General features: G+C 25.9%; 3 protein-coding genes across 3 annotated transcripts; all 3 read right to left on the reverse strand.

Annotated features, from left to right (window-relative positions):
• Nucleotides 1-73: 73 nt before the first annotated feature.
• Nucleotides 74-2,538, reverse strand: LOC122851830 (stress-induced-phosphoprotein 1). Its single transcript, XM_044151302.1, has 3 exons — nucleotides 2,242-2,538; nucleotides 415-1,967; nucleotides 74-341 (listed from the first exon to the last, which is right to left on the reverse strand). Exons 1-3 carry the CDS (start codon nucleotides 2,248-2,250, stop codon nucleotides 269-271), a joined length of 1,635 nt encoding a protein of 544 aa, XP_044007237.1. The 5' UTR covers nucleotides 2,251-2,538; the 3' UTR covers nucleotides 74-268.
• A 1,628-nt stretch (nucleotides 2,539-4,166) lies between these two features.
• LOC122851834 (NF-kappa-B inhibitor cactus-like) lies at nucleotides 4,167-8,859 on the reverse strand. Its single transcript, XM_044151304.1, has 3 exons — nucleotides 7,882-8,859; nucleotides 7,065-7,411; nucleotides 4,167-5,013 (listed from the first exon to the last, which is right to left on the reverse strand). Exons 1-3 carry the CDS (start codon nucleotides 8,316-8,318, stop codon nucleotides 4,586-4,588), a joined length of 1,212 nt encoding a protein of 403 aa, XP_044007239.1. The 5' UTR covers nucleotides 8,319-8,859; the 3' UTR covers nucleotides 4,167-4,585.
• A 2,735-nt stretch (nucleotides 8,860-11,594) lies between these two features.
• LOC122851835 (QRFP-like peptide receptor) lies at nucleotides 11,595-23,288 on the reverse strand. Its single transcript, XM_044151305.1, has 8 exons — nucleotides 22,233-23,288; nucleotides 20,521-20,663; nucleotides 14,767-14,939; nucleotides 14,416-14,578; nucleotides 14,211-14,314; nucleotides 13,582-13,705; nucleotides 13,274-13,446; nucleotides 11,595-12,259 (listed from the first exon to the last, which is right to left on the reverse strand). Exons 1-8 carry the CDS (start codon nucleotides 22,538-22,540, stop codon nucleotides 11,810-11,812), a joined length of 1,638 nt encoding a protein of 545 aa, XP_044007240.1. The 5' UTR covers nucleotides 22,541-23,288; the 3' UTR covers nucleotides 11,595-11,809.
• Nucleotides 23,289-24,340: the final 1,052 nt, after the last annotated feature.

Here is a 24,340-nt window from a genome sequence, read left to right on the forward strand (position 1 = left end):
TAAATTAATTAACTATTATTTTCTTTATATTATACTATTTCAGATTTTTTTTTTTTCATGTCAAGTTTATGATACTCTTGGAAATATTTTGCATTTATTTTTTTTATTTATCCAGAAAATAAACTAGATAAAATAAATTTGTTGATTAATGACAACTTGTTCAATTTCAGGTAAGCAACTGCATATTATTTTTTTAATTTTTTATTAACTCCCAAAGCATTGTGTAAAAAAAAAAAAAAAACGAAAATGCTGAAAGATATTTTTTCTTCTAGTGAATTGCAATCAAGCCAGATTCCAAAAGTTTTTGTAATTTTTCAGCAATTGCAGGATTCTTTAGATGACTGTAAAAGAGAAAAAACAATTATTATTATATAGTTAATAAAATTGAAAAAAAAAAAGAAAAAAAAAACTTACTCTTGAAGTGCTTTTGGATCATTTTGCATTTGTTCAAGAATCATTCTCATAGCAGGATCACGTAAAATACTTTGTACTTCTGGATCAGCCATGGCACGTTTTCTGACTTCTTCAGGATTTGAATCATGATACATTGATGCACTACGATAACCCTCAGCAGCTTCAGCATTATTTGGATCCAATGATAATGCAGTTTCATATGCTTTAGCAGCTTTTCTATGTTGTTTCATACCTTGTAATATTTTACCTTTTCTTATCCAACCTTTGACAAATTTTGGATCAAGTTCAACACATGTTTCACAATCTTTTAATCCTAAATCAAATGCAGCTAATTTAGTATAACATGCTGCTCTGTTACTGTATATTTTAGCATCATCTGGATTTCTTTTAATAGCTTCAGTATAATGCTTAACAGCACCAGCATAATCACCCAATTTAAATTTATCATTACCCAATGATTTTTCTTCTTCAGCTTTTACTGGATCAATATATGCTTTTTTTTCTTCTTCTTTAATTTTTTGTTCAATATCTGATAATAATGCTTTAATTTCTGGTGTTCTATGTTCTGACATTGATTTTTCATAATATACTTTAGCTTGTTTCCAATTTTCCATTTTTTTATATGAATTACCAATACGAGTAAATGCTTTAGCAATTAATTTAAAATCAGCACGATTTTCACGTCCAATATCAATGGCTTTTTCACATTGTTCAATACATTTATCATAATTTTTTTGTTCAAAATAAACAGCAGCAATATTTAATAAATATGTTGTTTCAGTTGGATCAAGTTCAATTGCTTTATTATAATGTAATAATGCATTATCAAAATCTTTTTTTTTATATGCATCATTACCTTTTTGTTTTTCATCAATTGCTTGTTTTTTTTCAGGTGTCATATTTGTATTTTCTTCTTGTTTTTTAGGTTCTTCTTTTTTTTTAGTTTCTGTTGTTGGTTTTGTTGGTGGATCAATATCCATACTTTCATCATCACCACTCATTGCATTAAAACCAAGTAAAACACCAAGACTTGCTAAAACTCTTGGATCTTGAATTTTTGATGTTAATGCATTTGGATTTGTTCTTAATTCATTTAATAATTGTAAATATGATGGATCTTTAAAATATTCACTTGTTTTTGGATCATTACGTAATTTATTCATAAGATCAGGTGATGCAAATGGATTTGGCATTGCATTTTGATTTTTTTGAGCACGTGCATCTGCTAAATTTTCAGCATACTGAGCATTATTTGGATCTAATTGAAGAGCTGTTTCAAAAGCTTTGATAGCTTCAGTCATTCTTCCAAGATAACTCAATGCACTACCAACACGTGAATGACCTTTGGCCCAGTCTGGTTTTAGGGCAACTGTTTTTTCACCATCTTCTAATGCTTGTACATATTTACCATTTTTTGCATATGCTGCTGAACGATTACTATACAGTACATGGTTAGTACCATCTAAGGCTATTGCCTCGGTGTAATATTTGACAGCATCATCAAATTTTCCTTCTTGGAGTGCTGCATTACCTTTGTCTTTCAATGCTGATACCTTGATTTAAAAAAAAAAAACAAAAAATTATTTAAATAATGATGTAAAAATATTTTTAAAATTGATGATTCATGGACTATTCTATAAATAAGGTTAAATAAATTTTTAGGTTATATACAAAAATTGAAGAAAAAAAAACATCTAGAATTTTCGATAATTATCATACTTGAACTTTTAATTTTTTTTTTTATAATTAAATTTTTAGAATTAGATATTTGAAAATATGTGATTTTTTTTGCAATTGATATATTTTTTTAATTATAATATAATTTACCTGCTCCATTTTTTTTTCTCAATAAATTATACACCAAAAAAAATAATTGTTTATCAATCAAACTTCACTTTTGTTGAAAAATTTTTTATTTTTATTTATTATTAAATAAATTGTCTTGCTTTGAATGATATAATGGTGTTGTTTAAAGGCTTGTTATGTTAAAATTATTGTAGTTTTGCAAACGGTTCGTTTTTTATTCTAAATGCTGAATGAAACTGAATGAAACCGGGTGATGAAAAAAAAATATTCACAGTATAAAACAGTCACATAGAATGCTCTAGAAGCCACGAGAATTTTATACAATTTTATAGAAAAAAACAGAAAAAAAGATGCCTCAAGTTTTGTACAACCAACTCCATCTTGTAGATAAGTTGAAAACTAATGAATTATATATATAGGTAACTTAGAACAACTTAGAATGTTTAAAAATATATCAACATCACAAATCACAATGTAATTTAGAAATAAAAAAAAAAAATAAAACCATGTACATATAATCTTAAAAAATAAACAAATAGATTTTTAAGATTATTTATTTAAGATTATAAACATCTAAATTTTCACCGAAAGCAATTTTTTTTTTCAATTTTATTTAGAATATTATTTATTTTTTAAATTCAAATTCCAATAACATTAAAATTTTTGAAACTAAAATAATGCATTATTAAATTATAAGTAAAAAATAAATTACTATATAATTAATAATTAATAGTTTCAATTGTCGCGTTATTTAGATACTAAAGTTTAAATAAAAATTTAAGTATTGATTCCTAAATTTCATTTTAAATTATAATTTTTGATTAAATGTTTAACATATTTATATTAATTAACTTTCAATAAATAAAATATATTTATTTTCCTTACCTAAATGAAGATATAAAATTTTAAAAGTTCCTTATATAAAGTGTTTGTACACAAAATTAAAAAAAACTTAAATCTACTAAATGAAAAGCATTAAAATACGATAAATATTTAATGAAAAAAATATTCATTCATCATTCAAATGTGTGAATAATTAAATGCGTAAATTTTACATTTTTTTTTTCTGTGTAAATTTTTAAACACAGCTAATATTAGCACAGTTTGTAAAATTACATGAATGAAAATACTTAATGCGGTTTTTTGAAACTACAAATGGGAAATACCGATTACTGGATAAATTTATTTTCAAATTATTCAGCTGTTGTGACACATACTAATTCACTATACACCTAAAAGCATAAAAAAAAATTCTTTTTATTGTAACTGACAAGTCATTGTATTATTATTAATAAATAATAGTAATAATAACATAAAATATTTTATATAAAATAAAAAACGAGTAGATAAGACGAAAATAGAAATCTATTTAAGACAAAACAAAAAATGAGTAGACATCGTTGAGCAGTTAAAGCCGTCGTCTGTTCCAAATATAAACATCGAAATTCACAAACGTAGACAAAATTCGAAATATAAAAAAAAAATCAAATCACCATAGCTAAAATTCCCCGACAGTTACGCATCTGAACAAAAAATACTAAAATTATTTAAAAATTGCAAATTAAATTTGCCAATAAAAAAAACATTATTGTAACAAAAAAATATTAAAAATATTGTCGTTGCAACACTAACACTTTTTTTTTTACTTACTAAAATATATTGATGCCATAAAATAATCACATGTCAAAGAATAGTTTTTTATTTATTTATTATCAATGATAATAACAATAATAAAAACAGTTAAATGGTCAGTGACATATATATACAATAATGAAATTTAGTTTTTTTTTTTTTATAAATATATAATGAATATTTCATTTTATTTGTAAAATTGGGCTTATTGTTTAAAATTTTCTTTAGTTTTATAATTAAAAAAAAAAAATATATAGACATCGTTTATCATAATTAAAATTAATCGATATTATGCAGTCTAAATATGGGGTATGTGGTCAAAACAACGTACTTAATTTTTTTAAGAACAAATAATGAACCAATCATGCAGATAACAATAATAAAGTGCGAGTCATCATCAACTTGAGTCCAAAATCCATCAATATAATCAATTATATGTATATATTTTTTTCAATGGAAAATTTAACTTAAAATAAAGTGTTTTTTTTTTTTTTTTTGTAATTAAAAAATTGTAATTTATTAAAAAAAAGTAATTAAATTATTAAAAAAAAAGTTTTAGTAAAAAAAAAAAATGTGCCAATTTGAACCACATTTACTGTTTTTAATTCTTGTACTATTTTAATAACGAATATTTCTTAAAATAATAAAATTTTCATTGCACATAGGTATATATAATTTAAAAGGTTTTAATTTATAATTATTTATTATTTAATTTAAAATGATATTTCATAATTTAAGTATAAACTAATCGTTGTTGTGATTCTTTTAAATCATTAACAAATGAAGTATTTTGTTCCATATCAGAATCATCAGAATCATCATCGTCATTATGATGGTGATCATCATCATCATCTGAATCATAATCAAATAGAATTGGTTTGGCTCCATATTTCGTTAGTTCTTCAGCAATATTAATATCTTTAAGACATGCAATTTGATAAGCTGTCATTCCACTGTATGTTATAAGATTTAAATCAATAATAGGCGTATATTTTCTCAATAAACACGTGACAATTTGTTTATTTCCAGCTTCAACAGCTAAATGAAGTGATGATTTACCAGATATCCATTCAACTGAATTTATATCTGCACCAAGTGTAACTAGAAATTTTACCATATCTACTGAATTATTTTCAACTGCAAGATGTAAACAGTTTAGTCCTGTAACAAAAGAAAAATATTAAAATTATTAATTACTTTAATTAACAATAATAAGATTTAAAAACATTGAGAAAAATTTTTTACATTTTTTTTTTTTTGATAATTTAGAGCATATGTTGTGCATTTCTAGAGGATTTATTTTTGGATTCAGAAAACATGAATGAAACTTCATGTCTTTATATTTAAAACAAAATAAAAAAATTAAATAGCTTATGCAAATTTCCCAGAAAATGCTGATGTGTTTTTCTGTTGATATCAGAGGACAATGTTCAATTTTATTAACATAATTATTGTTAGTTAGTGAGTTATATTAAAATACGTTTCATTTTTTCAGTGTGCTTGAGAAAAATAATAATAAAAAATAAAAATAGTTGGTTTATTGTTGGAACTAGGAAGCCACTGGTGAATCACTGTCAAAAATTTGGCTGATCTCCCGGGATCCAAACTTGGATTGCAACGATCAAAGCAATAATCTTAAATTAAAAATCCAGACTCAGATATGTACATGCAATGTTTTTAAATGTTTTTTCTCTTTTTTCAATATTATTTTCTTTCATTGGCGTGGGTTTTAAATTTTATTGTCCATTCATAAAATTAACCCAAATATTTTGTTTTTTTTTTCTTTCATTCTACTTATATTTAAATAAAAATGAAGTAAAAAATTTATCAAAAATAAAATATAAAGAATTTTTTTTATTAATTTTTAGCAAAAGAAATATTTGAAAAGAAAAAAAGATTTTTAAATCAATAAAACATTGTGAGTGTAAGTTAAAGTGTTAATTTTAATTTTTAATTTTGATGGTGAAAGTTTAAACACATGCTCAATGATAAATGGGTTTTTTTACTGTTTATTTTATAATTCAGTGTATATAGTGATCCCTGAGAGTCTACGCTTTTGTTGGGGCTTTCCCCAGTTTTGTCGAGTTTGATCACAAATAGATAGAATAAATGTTCTTGTGAGTATATTTTTAAATATCAAAAAGCATTGGTGTTTTTATGTCTACATGAGTTTAAATATGATGTAACAAGTGACAAATATATGCAACACTAAAATATTGCCAATTCATTTAATTATATATATTTTTTTTTTTACCAAAATTTATGTTTACTCATAAAAAATTAAAATGAAAACATAATCTTTTGTTACTTTTAAACGGAAAAAAAAAATATAATTAATCATTAGATTAGAATATCAAAAAGATAATTTGTTATACTATTGTTAACATTTTTGTTTTTTTTGACTAGTCATAAATAAGGAAAAAAAAAATATTTTTTTATCTTTGGTATTTAATTTAAACAATCAATTGAGTTCAATCGATATTATTAGTTTAGTATTTTAATCTCTGGGAAAATCCCAGATATTAAATAATTTCTTGGTATTCAATTGCAACAGCGTAATTTCCCCGACACGTACGACAATAAAAATTTGTTTTTACTAAATTAATTTTTAAAAATTTCATTTAATATGAATCAATATGAGTAAATAAGTAATTATTTTAATTATTATTTTATATAAATATATTATATAAAAAGAATATTATATTCGAAAAATTATCTTTAAAGTTCATTGGTGAATAGTGATAAGTAAAGTTAGAAAAAATAACATTTTTATTTTATTTATTCTCCAAATGAGAAATGAATATAAAAATAAAATATGTGAGTTTTAAAAAGCCATGAGAATATATAATTCATTGAGGTCAAGGTAATTGAGATTAAAATTTTTTTTATAGTGCTAATATCGCTCTTTAAAATAATGCTTTTGTAAATCATCAAGTTGATGACACCATGTAAAAATTCTATTATTTGATATTTCAATACAAGTCTGGTGATAAAACTACAGTAACAAAAATAAACTTCAGAAAATAAATATAATAATGGTTACATTTAAAACAAGTTGATATTATTATTATTATAATTATTACTTTATCGAATCAATCAATAGATTTGTAAAGGGTATTTCCCCGGTTGGTAAATAAAAAATGATAAAAATGCTGTGTCAATATTGATGTGAATAAAAAAGTATATAAATAATATAATATAATTGAACAAACCTTGATAATTTCGTTGTTCTAAATTTTGTAATAGTGGTATCTTAAAATTTGTATAATTAATACATCCAAATGTTTCAATTGATTGAGTTATTGCAACTGCTAAATCAATATTATTAGCACGAACGGCTAAATGCAATGCTGTATCACCATTGATATTTCTAATTATTGGATCAACACCAGCCAATATTAAATTCTTAACAATATTTAATTGATTTGTTAATACAGCCAATTGTAATGGTGTTTGTCCATCATCATTTTTCATATCTAAAAGCATTGGATATGGTGCAAATGATATTAATTTTAATGCTGCTGTTTCCCAGCCTTGAATTATTGCAATATGAAGTTGTCTGAAAAAATAAAATATAAAAGATTAATTATGAAATTTTAATACGCAAATTATTTGAGTGATCAACATCATTTAAATAATTTATAAATGATAAAAATATATATATATACATTTTTATATCAATATTTTGATGATAATTTTAATTTTTTTTTACGAGTAGTTTATTTTTACTTTTAATTATTATTTATGTTAATAAATATTAGGTTAAATGAAAAAAAAAAAAAAAAAATGTATATTTATTATCATTATCTTATCACATATTAACTTTTAATAATAATAATGTTTTATTTTTATTTTTGAATTGGATTTTACAAAAAATTCTCTTGTAGACATTAATTGTTTTTAAATGATTTTGGTTATTTTAATTTTTTTATTTATATCAATATAATACTTGTATTATATTGATTTTTACCTAAAATAAATGACTTCAAATATATAATAAATTAATTATTGAATGAAAAATAAACTCACGTGTCACCATCGTCATTTTGGCAAAACCAGTGTTCATTTGATTGTTGTTCATGTTGATTATTAATTTTCAAACTACTTAATATTGGCTCAGTAAATGGTTTACTTTGTGTATCAATTAATGTACCAACTTTATTTACATTATCATCTTTAATATTCATATCTCTTATACTGTCAATAAATCCACTGTCAGGTTTCATTTCTTCATGAATTTTTTCTGTATCAATATTCTGATTGATTTCACTAGATACTTTATCAAATGATGTTGAATTTTCTTTTATTTTATCATTTAAATTATTTGAATCACTTTTTTCAATATCATCAAATGAATCTATAGTTTCCGAGACAATAACACCAGAATCAGTCTGATTATTTTCATCAATATCTGCAACATTTTTATCTGTATTGTCTTTGACAGTTTTATTATTTTGATGATACATTTTTGCTGTTTTATTTATTTATTTTAAAAATTTATTTGCATTAAATTTTTTAACAAAAATAACAGATATTATTTTTCTTTGGGCTCGAGGGAATAAATAGTTTTTTTTTAATTTTATTATTTTGTGAGAGGAAGTATAGAAAAAATGTGTTTCTCTTCTTGTTTTAAAATCACTTGAATATGTCTTTTTTACAAAAAACTGTATGTTATATTATAATCACTATATATTTTTATCACGCGATAACTGTAGGTCATATTTTTATATCCAATTTCACAATACTTAATTTTTTTACTCCAAATAAGTTACTTTCTTTTTTTTTAATTTGTGATTATTTCTTGTATTTGTTGTATACGTGTTATTTTTTGTTTTTTGTCGTTAAAACGAGTTAAAAGCGAGGGCTTCAATGATATACTATCAGTATTTTTAATGATAATAAATAACAGTTATGTAGAACAAATATTTATTAAAATAAATTCAGCCCGACCCAACTCATGTGAGAACAACCGTGTGACTGAAAAACAAGATGACGCCCCAAGGTTGCTACTTGCTCGATACAGACAGCACTCTGCTTATACCACTCTAAATAAAGACTGCTTACAGCGACACGCTGTGGCTTGATAGCTAACATTGAAATCAGGGAAAAACCCAAATCCATAATTGTGGTAATATGAAAACTTTTTTTTTTTTATTAATTTTTTCTTACTTTATCATTATAACAGCACTGATAAAGATTGGATATTCATCTAACAGTTAATAATTTTTATATGTAAAATTAAAATTGGTTTATGTATTTTTAATTTTTTTTAAATTTAATTTTCGATATATGGAATTGTCAATTATGGAATTAATTATTAAAAACTTCCATTGATAATACTGGTTCAAATGATAATACTAATTAATTTTCATTTTTTATTGACTGGTGTTTTAAAAAAATAATAATATGAGGATAATACGATTATTATTTGCATTTTATATTTTTTATAAATAAACGCGGAAGTATTTAAAAATTGGCGGGAAATAAATTCTCGATATATATATTTATATATAAATAAGTTTGAAAGTTTAAAATATAGTTTAAAAAGTTTAAATACAGTTTAAATACAGTTTCAAAAATACTGCAGTTTAAAAGTTAAAAAATTTAATGAATATTATTTTTTGTTCAATTTATCAACATTTGTGTTTATTAACTTATTAATACTATTATTGACTTTTTTTTTTTGTTAAATATTACATCTCAATTAATAAAAATTAACATAATATTTTAGTTTTATTTTTAAACCCTGTAATTTATTGAAATTTATTTATATAATCAACAAATTTTAAAAGCAAAAAAAAAAAAAAAAAAAATTCAAATTTGCATTTGAATTGTATTTTTTAAACTTTCTCCATTACATATTGAGTCACTGGATGGGTTTTTCCGTTCACAAAAAAAAAAAAAATCACAATAAACTTTTGGTAGTATTGCGTAATTGAGTTTTATATTGTCTTAAAGATTGAAATAAATAATATAAAGTTTTTTGATTATTATAAGGACAAATGGGACTGAAAAACAACTAAAAAGTCATACAAATAAATAATAAATAAATAAATAAATAGTTAAATAAATAAATAAATAAGTTAATTAATAAACAACAACAAAAAAAAAGTACGTCATAAAAAAATTATCAATAGATTAACTACTTACCTTTCTGACAGATTAAATTGATGAAAAATATCAAGACAAATAGAGTAAACAAAAATAAAAATTAAACAAATTTAATATTCGGGAATATTAATAATGCTCCACGATTGTTTAACTAAATTATTTATTAAACTTTGAATTTATAAACAGCCTTCTGCTTAGATGCTTAAAAGTTGAAAGTAATAAGTGAAATGACATGAGTGGTCAAAAAAAAAGTTTGTATTACCCTTATATGTGACTAACTACGGGTTCATATTTGTTTTAGTAAATATTGCAGAATTTCTGTCACAGTTTTGGGTTTTTCCATTCTACTTTCCCGGATTAATTTTTTTTTTTTTTTGTTATCTTCATTATTGGAATTTTGATACGATAACACTGTATATATTAATAAACTGTATATTTTCCATTATGACGTGTCTCTCTTGTTATCTTAAAAATTTCGAGGAAAAATTCTAGTCATTATATTCATATTTTAAATAAATTATAATGCAATTTGAATTATTCAAATATTTTTGTCATTATGTATTTGTTGTGTTCATTTCACTTTATTCTTAAAATCTATTTATTTTTAGTTTGAATTATTCAATTCTTATTTATTTTGTTATTGATAATAATGTAAATCTTCATATGCTGTATATATTATATGATATACGATAATACTGATTGATATATTATATAATGTATAATTATTCATTAAATGTCAAATATTCAAGTTGAACTATCAAATTATTATATATTTATAAAATTTAATTGAAAAAAAAATAAAAATATTAAAGTCATCTAGTATAAAAATAGATATAATGATTATCAATAAAATAACTATTTTAAATGAGAATCGATGAATAAAAATATATTGATTTTCTATTGAAATTCTTCAAAATCAATTTTTGAAATTTATCACTTCAATCAGCTCGTATTTTATTCAACCAGTGGATCAGTGTTACTAATTGTAAACGTAAGATCTAATTATGAATTTGTACTTATGATTAGCATTACGTGACATCTTACCTAATACAGGTAAGTACAAATTTTATATCACGAAAATAAAAAAGAATATATTCCGTTTATGAAACAGAGCATTTATATATTCAACTTTCCATGAAAAAATCATAAATGCCGTTTATTTGCATGATATATTTTAGATATTGTTATATATGCTTAATATATTCTTCGTGATCTATATACTTTAGTTATGCATAAATTAAATACTTGTATACCATTGTCACATACTACAGTATATCAATATAATATCGAAATACAAAATAATGTACATAATATCGAAAAAAATATTACTATAAAACAACTATCCAGATAAAAAAGTAATTAATAATCTTATAATACAGTAAGAATACTTTTATATCGAAAATAAAAAAGAATTTTCTTTTGAAGATTTATATATTCATTTTGAAAAAAAAGTAAATATCATTTTAAATTTTTATATGATTTTATACGTTTTCACATTTTTTTTTGTTCGTTTTCAAGTATACATATATTCATAGTCATAAATATCGATTGAAAGAAAAATACAAAGCTAATCTTCTTGTTGTGTTAAAAAACTAAAAACTAAAAATAAAAATAAATAAACAAACGCACTATATAGAGCCATCAAAAATAGATGGATATTTTTATTTTATTTTTCTTAATAATATAAAATAAATATACTCGGAAAATAAAATTTCTAAAAACCAGTAATTGATATGAATTTCATGTAAAACAAAAGTAACATATATATATTTGAAATGCTTTTTTGTTTTAAATTTGAATTCAATTAATAAATTCAAGGAAGAATATAATATTATTTTTTATACTTTTAAATACCAGTTTGACTAATATTTGTAACAACAGTCGTTTGATTTGCACAATCATACGCAACTTGATAATTTACAGCTGATGACAATACACACAAACTTTGACTTCTTTTGCCATCAAACACAACGGATTTATCTGTTTTTCCACAATCACTATAACTACTACGTATACGATGAGGTGTAGATTTTTTATTTATATTATCTGCTAATTCATCTATCCTATTTGTGTCATTTTTCTTATTGTTATTTTTTATCGTTTTAAGCATATAACAACGTCTGTGTGGACTATGACGATCATATGAATTTTCATATCCACTACTTGATGTAAAGCTTTTATTTTTATTTTTAATTGTTGAATGCTGTAATGCAGCAACGGCATATGGTTTCTGATTTTTTCTATTATTCCAGCCATGATTTTTTACACTTGAACCAACACCGACTCCACCAACATTCTAATAACAAATAAATACATTTTACTTTAGAACAAACTTGTTTTTTTTTTTTTTTTTTTAAGCAATCTTGTGATAAAAATGATAAGAATTGTATTCTAAAACTTTATTGCCCGAGTATAAAACTTTTTTTCTATGAACAATAGTTTTCAAGAAAAAAAAAATAATAGATAGTTTTTTATCGCCTTAAAAAAAACCTAACCGACTGGATAAAGTTTTAATTTTTTAGAGGCGATAAGATTTTGAAAGACCCGTTTTTTTAAGTCTAATACGAATGCTCTATGACAATTCTATTGCAAATTATATATAGTTATAGCTTTCTTAGTTTTGTAGAGTATCAGAATATTATGAAAAAATCTCTAATTCTCTATATTGAACAAAAATACCTGAGTAAAAATTACTCTCATATTAATAGTTTAGATTCCATTATTTTTAGTAGACGGAGATAACAAAATAATTAATTAGTATATAAAATAAAAATATTACTCGAAAATACAAGATAAATAATTTCAACTTTTTAATATAAATTAAAAATATAAATTCAGTCATGTATAATAATATTTTTTTATACAATTATTTATTTTACGTAAAATATTAATAAAATATTGTGGAAATAGGGAAATAAATGAATTCACTGAGACGAAAAAAATGATTGAGGTAAAAATATGTATTAAAAATCTTCATTTACGTTTACCAAGAATAATTTAATCAGGAATGATAATAAAAATAAACGTAGAATAAATGAAGGAAATGCATAGCAGCAAAATTGTAAGATATAAAAAATAAATTATATATTTTTTTCAAATAAAAATATAGAAACGAATTAAATAAGTATAAAAAAAAAAAAAAAAATAATGAACCTAATAAGTGTAATTAAATGAAAAAAAAAAATTCAATTTAAAAAATAATAATAATATATAACAATAAATATATATATATACATATATGCTGTAGAAAATTAAAAATGACAAAAATAAATTTTTCTATTAAAACTTTTGTTTTAGAAATTTGACTCACATTACGATGGGATTTACGATGATTAAATTTACTTGTACCATGACAAATAAGTTCAGCAACACTTCGTCGAAAATTTCTGGTCATAAAACAGTAAACAACTGGATTCAATGCACTGTTTGCATGTCCCAAAAATAAAAAATATGAAAGTAAAGTTGGTATAATTCCTCCTTCATCTGTAAAATAATTTACTGTAAATATAAATGTATTTTAATTGAAAAATATATATAAAATTCAATTAAGAAAATTAAATCAACTAATTATAAAAATTGAATTTAAATTAATTTAAAATATTCAAAAATATATCTTACAAATTATTCCAAGATCAAGAAGTAAACGCAATGCATTATATGGTAACCAACACAGTGCAAAACCAATAGCAAGTGTCAATAATATCCATGCAACTCTTTTTCTTTCTCTGACAAGTCGAAATCCCTGTAAAATTTTTTTGTTATTAAAAAAATTTTAAAAATTGAATAAAAAAAAAAAAAAAAGTTTTCATCAAAATGTCTTAATTACGTTATTTTATCGATAAAATATAAATGATAGTTAACGAGATTTTAATACTAGATGTTTGGAGAAAAAAAAGATAAAGTAACTTAAAAAAATTATTTTTACTAGAAGATACTTGATAATAATATGACATTAATATATCAACTTAAAAAAAGTAAAACAATATTCCCCAAATAAAATTCAATCGCTGATGCTTGACATCAATTTTCATCACAGAGTTTCATTAATCAAAGGATCATATTTTATTTTTCCTTTTAGTATTTTAAAATTTTACATAAAATTTAATTTTTCTGATATCGAATGACAAAGAATAGAGTTACTGATATGATAAATCCAATTTGTATAATATCAAAGAGTTTTAAATATGACTGTTTAAATTTTCTTTGTTGTCAGGATATTGATTTGCTTTTTTTATATTATACTTTACCTGTTGAGAACTGGCACTTCCGGCAACACTGTCACAATCAAAAGGTGGTTTTCTTGCACAAAGAGTTCTTCCCATTAATGAGTACAAAGTAAGTACGATAAAACCTAGAATAATCAATTCATAATAATGTATATAAATGTAATTTTATTACTATTTTATTTGATAAAATAATTATATAATTTGAATAATTATATTAAAAATATACCAGGAATTGTATAAACAACAATAAAGCACAATATTCCAAAGTGATGAGCATGAATACCAAGTGATTTAAAATCCTCCGAGCAAATTTTAAAAACAGGTGGTTTGAATATTTGTATATTATCAGCATCAATCAAGTCATGAATATCTGGACTTTGGAGTGTTACCTGTAAAATATTAATTAAGTATACTTGTTGTAAGAGTAATGAAATATTTGCATATAAATATTTAATTTATGACAATATAAATATACATTGTAAAACTAATATACAATGTATAACTATGTATAATTAAAAACTTTAACAGAATAAATTAAATATAAAATTGAATTAATTTAATATTTATTATTACTCACAGCACTTAAAACTGGTGAAAATATTAAAAGTGCAATTAACCAAAGTGCAATAATAATCATAAATGTACTTTTTCGATTAAATACACGACGTAATGCGATTGGACTTCTGATTGCCAAATATCTGTCAATACTCATGGCTGTTATAGTGAATACTGATGCAGCAACTGCAACACCTAATTAAAATTTAATTCAGTATATAATAATAAATAGAGAAAATTAAATATATTTATAATTATATATAATAATGATTTTTTAAATTTTTATTATACGGAAAGTATTTTAAAGTATATACCATGAAATGAACTTTTTCATATATTTTTTTTAAATATTAAAAAGCATTTTAATAATAAGTTTTGTTCAGTATTAATCATATAATATTTTAATAATTTTAGGCATATTAGATTTTTTTTTTAAATTAATTTGAACATAAAAAAAAAAAAGAGAGACACGATGGTGAGAATTGTAAATTTTTTTATGTTACAAGGGCAGTGGGAATAATGTGTGAATTTCCAAAGCGCAAGAGGGGTAGTGCGCTTTTTAGAAATTCACACATTATTACCACTGTCCCTAGTAACATAAAATATGGTTCGTTACATGTGCCCAATCAGAGAGCCCGCTCACAACTCATTTGGAGGGGAAACACTCGCCAAGGCTCGTGCTTGCCCCTCCAAATTCGTTGAGAGCACACTCTCTGGCTGGGCACTTGTAACGAAATATACTATTTTCCGATTATCTCTGACTTGTTCCAATTCTTTCCGAATTACTCCGATTTTTAAAAATCGGAGAAAATCGAAGAAATTATTTTCACCAGGGATATACTGCTACGGCAGCAGGAACGTACTAGCTGCTAGATCACTTTGATTTTACTTAGCCTTAATAACAGTGAAACAATCAATGATAATCTAAAAGCAAGATTGTAGTTTCGAAGAACACGTTGTCTTCGCATTCTCAATGTTGATATTGATGAAGCTCTGAAAAAGACTTAACACTGGCTTTTAAAAATGAATAATAAAGATCAAGCAGTCATGAACAAAAAGCTTCTAGAATTTAAAAAAAGCACTACACTTGATACAACCAATTACATATTAGATTATAAAGAAGAAAAATCAAAATCTTAGAATCTAAAAATTTAAAGATTATTCCCGTGTAGGAGACTACAACACGGCCATGCAACGGCCGATGCATGGCGAAATTTTGCCATTAATGGGCCACTCATACGCCGGGCCTGGCGCGTTACACCATTCTAATATTGGCTGCCATTATTGGCCCATTAACATTTGCCAAGATTGGCCCATTAAAATTTGCCAAGATTGGCCCATTAACATTTGCCAAGATTGGCCCATTACTTGCGAAATCAATTATTTTTATAAATAAAAATAAAAAAAATATTTTTTTTTTCAATTGCATATATAGATTATCGAGTCCAACTCTGTTTTTTTTTATAATAAATGTTTTTTTTTCTGCCTCTCGCCGGGCGCGAACTCTCGACCGAAAACCTAAACCTGCACTAAACCTATGCTTTACCTAACTGAGCCACGAGCGCGATATATATATTTCAGAAGTTTTTTGTTCTCTTGTAGTAATTAAGTTCACTCGTAGACTTGGTAGACTTTTGTGAAGATGATTATTCAAATACAAATATATTTATTTATTCATTTAATTTTAATGCTCCATTGTTGATTTTTTTTTTCTATTGTCTTGTTTTTTTTTTTTTTGTCAAAAATTAGCTGATGGTTGGTAGCCATTAATGGCCAGCCATGAATTTGCCATGAATTGGCCGATGAACGGCAGCCATTAAATGGCCAGCCATGAATTTGCCATGAATTGGCCGATGAACAGTAGCCATTAATGGCCAGCCATGAATTTACCATGAATTGGACGATGAACGGTAGCCATTAATGGCCAGCCATGATTTTGCCATGAATTGGCCGATGAACAGTAGCCATTAAATGGCCAACCATGAATTGGCCGATGAACAGTAGCCATTAAATGGCCAGCCATGAATTTGCCATGAATTGGCCGATGAACGATAGCCATTAATGGCCAGCCATGAATTTGCCATGGATGGGCCGATGAACGGCAGCCATTAAATGGCCAGCCATGATTTTGCCATGAATTGGCCGATGAATGGTACCCATTAAATGGCCAGCCATGAATTTGCCAAGGATCGGCCAATGAACGGCAGCCATTAAATGGCCAGCAATGCATTTACCATGAATTGGCCGATGAATGGCAGCTATTGAATGGCCAGCCAATTAATGGCCAGACGTTGGCCAAGACAAGACTGCCAATCTTGGCAATACAATAATGGACCGATCGTTTGCCAAGTATATCCCATTAATGGCCCTTGCTTGGCTACCAATCATGGGCTGCCGTTTATCGGCCAGTGTATGGCCATGTTTCCATGCTTGGCGATTCCTACACGGGTTGGCCTATCCGATTCGGTAACATCAAAAACTTGAAAGAATTTGGAAGGCATTCGGCTGCATAACGGAAATTAACATCAAGGAGGAGTTCATCTCCGGAAAGATCTCTATGATCACACGTTATCATATCGGTGAATATATGGTTTATCGATCACTACGTCGGATAGAGGCAGGTGAACAAATATACGACTCATATGGCCCGTTATTTTCGAATGATGAAAAAAAAAGAAAGACATGAATACTTAACGCTCTATCAACTCACCTGTCAGTGCAAAGCCTGCATGAATTGGTCAGTTCACCGTCATATTCAATGCTCTGCTGGTGACTTAAAAGCAATCGGGATAATGTTTGTATCGACGCCAAACTTAATAAGAGTGAAGATGATTATTACGAATTTTTTTTAAAAAATAGTAAACTCGTAGATCTGATAAATTAAATTCAGGAATACGGCTTTCCGACGAACCCTGGTGAAAATGATTTCTCCGATTTTCTTCGATTTTTACAAATCGGAGTAATTCGGAGAGAATCTGAGAAAATCGAAGAAAATGCGGACCAAAATCGAAACAAGTCGGAGATAAACGGAAAAAAAGATTCTTTGTTTTACTCCGATTTTTCTTCGAAATTTTTATAATTACGTTTAATTTTTATAATAACTTTTATAAGTATGGTTCTGTCCTTACCAAGACTCGTATGCCAATGCTTAGCCAACCATTGGTTGAAGAAGAGCTGACCAGCTCTTTTCAAGCCATTCATCGGCCAAGTCTTGGTAAATTATTGGGTGGTCAAGACTGCAGTGGAAACAAATGATTAAGCCTAGACTTAGCTCATTACGGGCTAGCCAGCCATTGATCACCATTCATCTGCCAAGCCTGGGAATATACAATTAAGCCACGAGTTGGCACATTAAAGACTGGCCAACCTATGACTTGCCATTCGTCGGCCGAGTGTCTATTGTTCTTTTGGTCACCAAAACTGACTATTTTTCATTCTTTCGACATATATAAATATATTAAAAGCTGCTGTTATGTATTTAATATTGAAAATTTGTTTGTTCAATAATATACTGTATAACAGCTATATATATGTACTCATTTTTTTTTTTTATAAATTATGAAAATACATTCCGGAATATATGTAACAATTAAAATTTATATATCGGCTGAGTGTCGGTTGATTCTTGTCCCGTGTAGGAATCGCCAAGACTCACAACACGGCCATGCATTGGCCCATCAATGGCACCCAATGATTGGTAGCCAGGCATGGGCCATTCATGGTTCATCATTGGCAAACAACTGGCCCATTCTTGTACTGCCAATTCATGGTTCCGATTCATGGCCGAGCCTTGGCTGACTCTTAGATGGCCAATGATTGCCAACCATGCATCGGCCGAGCCTTGGCTGATTCTTAAATGGCCGATAATTGGCAACAATACATGGGCCAAGCCTGGCTGATACATTAATGGCCATTGCTTGGTTGCCGATCATCGGCCTAGTCTTGGTAGACTTTTAATGGCCATTGCTTGTTTGCCAATCATTGGCCGATCTCTGGCTGATACATTAATGGCCATTGCTGGGTTGCCGATCATCGGCCTAGTCTTGGTAGACTTTTAATGGCCGTTGCTTGTTTGCCGATCATCGGCCAAGTCTTGGTAGACTTTTAATGGCCATTGCTTGTTTGCCAATCATTGGCCAATCTCTGGCTGATACATTAATGGCCATTGCTTGGTTGCCGATCATCGGCCTAGTCTTGGTAGACTTTTAATGGCCATTGCTTGTTTGCCAATCATTGGCCGATCTCTGGCTGATACATTAATGGCCATTGCTTGGTAACCGATCATCGGCCAAGTCTTGGTAGACTTTTAATGGCCGTTGTTTGTTTGCCGATCATCGGCCTAGTCTTGGTAGACTTTTAATGGCCATTGCTTGGTTGCCGATCATCGGCCTAGTCTCGGTAGACTTTTAATGGCCGTTGCTTGTTTGCCAATCATTGGCCAACCTCTGGCTGATACATTAATGGCCATTGCTTGGTAACCGATCATCGGCCAAGTCTTGGTAGACTTTTAATGGCCATTGCTTGGTTGCCATTCATTGGCCAATCTTTGGCTCATACATTAATGGCCTTGTCTGCCATTCATCGGCCAATCTTTTTAAACCTTAAATGGCCAACGCATGGTTGCCATCACTGGCCAAGCTTCGGCTGACTCTTGGGCGGCCAAGAGTTGGTCTCTTGTTGATTCGATTCAAATCAAAAATTTATTTATGACTTTCGTTATAGCCGCCGTGGCCGAGTGGTAATGCTTCAGGATATCGCACAGGAAGACCCGAGTTCAAGTCCAGGTAGAATCAAATCTCAATAGTGTTTAATGATAATTTCTTCAATTGATTATTAATAGCTTGTATAATAAAAGCCCGATTGTTAAATAATAAATAATAAATAATAAATAATAAAAAAAAAAAAATATATATAAAAAAATATTTTTTTTTTTTTTTCAATGGAATTAATAAATGGGCCATACTTGGTTTACTCTTGGGGAACATCATTGGGCCATTCATGGCAGCCGATATTAAATTACCGTAACGCTCCAGGCTTGGCGCATTAATGGCCCATTAATGGCAAGCCAATAATGGCTGATGGTTGGTCTACTCTTGGCTTACCCTTTGTATATCAATGGGCCATTAATGGGCCATTTATCGGGCCAATCTTGGCGAACATTATTGGGCCATTAATGGCAGCTGATATTAAATTACCGTAACGCTCCAGGCTTGGCGCATTAAAGGCCCATTAATGTTTGCCGATTATTGGCCGATGTTCGCCGAGCATCGGCCGATGCTTGGCCGTGTTGTGTTCTCCTACACGGGGTATTGCCATAATTTATGGTGTAATTACATACTAAAATTAAATTGTTTAAACAATTGAAATTTTTTTTTTTTTAAGCTTTATTAACGTAAATCGAATATATATATATATGTAGCAGCCAGAAAAAAATTTATAATTGACCCGATAAAAATAATTATAAAAAAATAAAAAAAAATAAAAATAACATCGTTATTCCGCTCATCTGAATTTGCAATTTATTTTCAGTAACCAATTGTGTTTTTAGACATATGTACTTGTAAACTTGTGTGAATATATGTCTATATATAATCATGATATGGATTGACAGATGTTTGCTTATTGTCATCATAAACTGATGGCTATTCTACACTGAAGTGATTCATTCAAACATGCTCACTTAAAAAAAAAAAGTGAAATATATATGTTCTGTAATCAATAACGCTGCAATCAAATTATTTTGTATTATTTTTTTATTTTAATATTAATTTTTTACCTTGTAAATAATAAAACAACTTGCACATTGTTTCACCATATATCCATTTGATTGATACAGCTTGGCTAATTGCCATTGGCATGCAGATCAATGACACAAGAAGATCAGCAATTGATAAATTAACAACAAAATAATTTGTTACACTGAAATTATTAAAAAAAATTTCTTAAATTTATATTTAACTGTCAATCAAAATTTAATTTATTATAGTTTATTACATTAAAAATATTTTTTTTTTAATTATATGTATATTTTTTCTCTGAATAAAGTTCTAATTCTAAATCAAAATAATATTCCTACTATAATTTTAATCAAAACAAAACAAAAAAACGTCACAAAAAATTAAATAAAACCTTATTATTTAAACATCAGAATAAAAATGTAACGTGTTTATTAATTTTAAAAAAATAAACCATTTTATAATTTTCATGTGTTTCACCGTATTTTAATTTAAATTCATGAATAAAATAAAAACAATAAACTTTTTTAGAAGAGGTTAGGAACACACTTGATTTCCAATAAATATTCGTGTCATCTGGCGGGAAAACCTGCTGTACACTACAGTAATTTCTGGCATAAAGTATACCATTAACTCGAGACTTCCAAAAATTCCGGTAGACTACAGTAAAAAATTTAGATGAATTATAATTATAATCATTATAATAAGTGGGAATTAGTTGCTTTAATGACGTCAGCTATGATTTTTACGATACCACTACAGTAATATTTGGTGCGGATTTCTCTCCGTGTACCTAAATTAAACTGAAAAAATTTAAATAAAAATTATCCGGATTAATATTATTATTTTTATTATGAAATTATAAATGAAAAATAAATTTGTATTTTCAACGAAAAATGTATTTTTTATAATTATTATTGTTACTAGGAAATTTTCAACGAACAAAAACATTATTTTCTATTGAATTTGTTATTGTAAAGCTAAATTATATATATATCCAAATAGACTATAATAAACACCCCGGCATGATACATATAAAAAAGAAATATTTCAAGTAAACTATCAGTATTTATAAAATTTTCATATTTCTCCTTGATTAAAAAAAACTTAAAAAAAATTTTTTTTTTTAATCTTTTATACACATAAATTTTTAATTAAATGAATTTTTTTTTTACAAACTTAATTTTCGAGGTGTTTTTTTTCTTTTATCTTTTTTTTTTAAGAAATAATAACATTTAAAAAGTTATTTAAAAATTTTATCATCGATATCTCAGCATTGATTTATCCATTTATTAATTTTTTTTTTAATTTTCTTATAACTATTTTTATTTTAAATCAATTTGAAATAATATTACTGTATATAAGAGAACAAGTAAAAATTATCTACAAATTATATGAGTGACCTATAGAGTATATTTAAAAAAAAAAAAAAAAAAAAGAAATAGTATAAATTAAACATTTATTTGTAGGTCAAATATAAAAATAAAATCTTTTTTGAGTGTTTGTGGATTATGATTGTTCGATACAAGTTCTAAGAAAATATATATTATTATTATTTTTTTATATTTATTTTAAATATAAATTTTTGATTAGTACACGGAGAAAAAAAAACTATAGATGTTTAATTAGTATATGTTTATTGAATTTATACTGACATCGATATATATACTATCATTTGACCGCAATATAATTTGACTAGACTGATGAATGAATTAAAAACACATATTATTTTTTTTTTTTTTAAAAAACTCACCTTCGCATGTATTGGTATTTAATTACCACAAGGATAACCATGATATTTGCTATCAATGCCAATAACATTATTGAGACATAGAGTACAATAAGTACATAATCAGCTTTGTGTCCCATATCATTGTAAAAATTATTTAATAATTCGGACATCTTTTCAAATTCTAAACTGTCATTTAATGTCAAGGTATAGTTTGTAAAATCATCATCATCATCATCATCAAAATTGTTGGCCATGTTTTCAGCATTATTGTGCAAGAATTTTAGTTTTTTTTTTTCATGCACAAAGCCACATTGCATGCCATCACACATTCAAGTGAGATAATCCTCGTCAAAGGTGAGCTCAGTTTGAGAGTATTTGTTGTATACATACATTGCATCTATAGCTTGTGAATTTCAATTTTCTCATTAATTTATTTCTTTTGTTATTATCATCTTTCCTTTGTCGAGTTTTTTATTTTTCTTTATTTTTTTTAACCCGATGTTTTTTAGATAAAAATAGCAACAACAAGTTTTATAAATAATTTTTAATTTAAAATTTTTTTTTTTTAAATTTAATTTTTTATGTTTGTTTGTTATTTTATCGTGATAAATAGTCATAGACTGTTAATGTATTATTAGAAACTGATATACTAATTATCAACAATCATTTTGACTAGACAAAAATAAATTTTTGTGTTTTTTTTTTATTTTTATTTTTAAAACCTGGGTTATTCCAAAGAACAGTTATTTTTAAAAAATAATCGATAAAAAAAAATTTATTTTTACATCACAATATAATAATTATCACCAAAAAACACTTGTTTTTTAAAATATGTTTATGCTTTGTAAACGTTTAATTAATTTTGAACAAATAAAAATCAAAAAATATTTTAAATAATAAAACTAAAAACTCGTTTTAATTTAAATTTGAATTAAACAACATTGATTTGGATATTAACTAGGTGATTTATATTCAATTCATAACAATAGAATAACAGATTAGTTGAGATTAACAATAAATACTGCAAGCACTGACTGTCCAACGCATGGAGATTCACGAGATTGTCTAGTTGATGTTGAGCTTACGGAAGTTAATGAGAGATATATATTATCCTTTGGCTCTTGCGCTGTATCAGCTCTGCGCAACACTTGTCATCACCAATAATCATCCAAAAAAAAATTGAAAAATATGATTTGGATTTAATATAAAATCGATTTAACAAAATGGAAAAAAATGATAATATAGAAATATATTATATATACATATACTATTTTGCAATAAAACGTCAGAAGTATGAAAAATGCACAACAAATATGATTTTTCAAAAAAAAAAAATATGAGTGTTAGATTATGAAAAAAAAAAATGAACGTTTTATAATCAGAGAAAATAAATTTCAAGTTTTTTAAGAATACAAAATTTTTCTTATTATGCTGATCCTTATCACAGGGACTGTGAGGAGTGGTGATATTCAACTTTTTTATAGGCTAATAAAATAAAAAGATAATTATAATGATGGCTCTGATAATTTAAAAAAATTATATTTTTAATTGCGTTGCACTGACATTTGATGAAAGTATCAAATAGATGCTGTACATTTAACTTTTAAAAAGTGATACATCTCTGGCTCGTTTACCTAAAACTTTTTATCTTTATAGTTTATTCAACTCTCCCCCCAACTTTTGGATTTGCATATCTTTTAACTAATTCAATTTATGACTGGGAAATTTTCTGTATTATACAGGTGATTCTATCAAAAATTTTAGGCCCGTGAAGTACTATTTAATTATACGACTAGTGAGTAGTTTTTTTCGTCGAAATCAAACAAAGAAAAAGTACAGTTATTGGTTTATTTCCAAATCGAGTTGTGTGGCAAAGTGAATGTTATTTTTGTTTGTAGATTACAAAACATAATAGCCCCGACAAAAGAAAAAAAAAAAAAACCCAAGATAAAATTGCTCACTAAAAAATGACTCACGTTTTAATAAATTCGATATATTATAGCTAATTAATGAATCATTAATATTAATTTTATTAATAATGATACAATATATCAATCAATATTTTAATACAATATTTTAATATGTTTTTAAAATAATAAATATTATTATTTATATTTTAATATGTTTTG

This window comes from Aphidius gifuensis, linkage group LG3 (assembly GCF_014905175.1).
Source record: "Aphidius gifuensis isolate YNYX2018 linkage group LG3, ASM1490517v1, whole genome shotgun sequence".
Classification (NCBI taxonomy): Eukaryota; Metazoa; Arthropoda; class Insecta; order Hymenoptera; family Braconidae; genus Aphidius; species Aphidius gifuensis.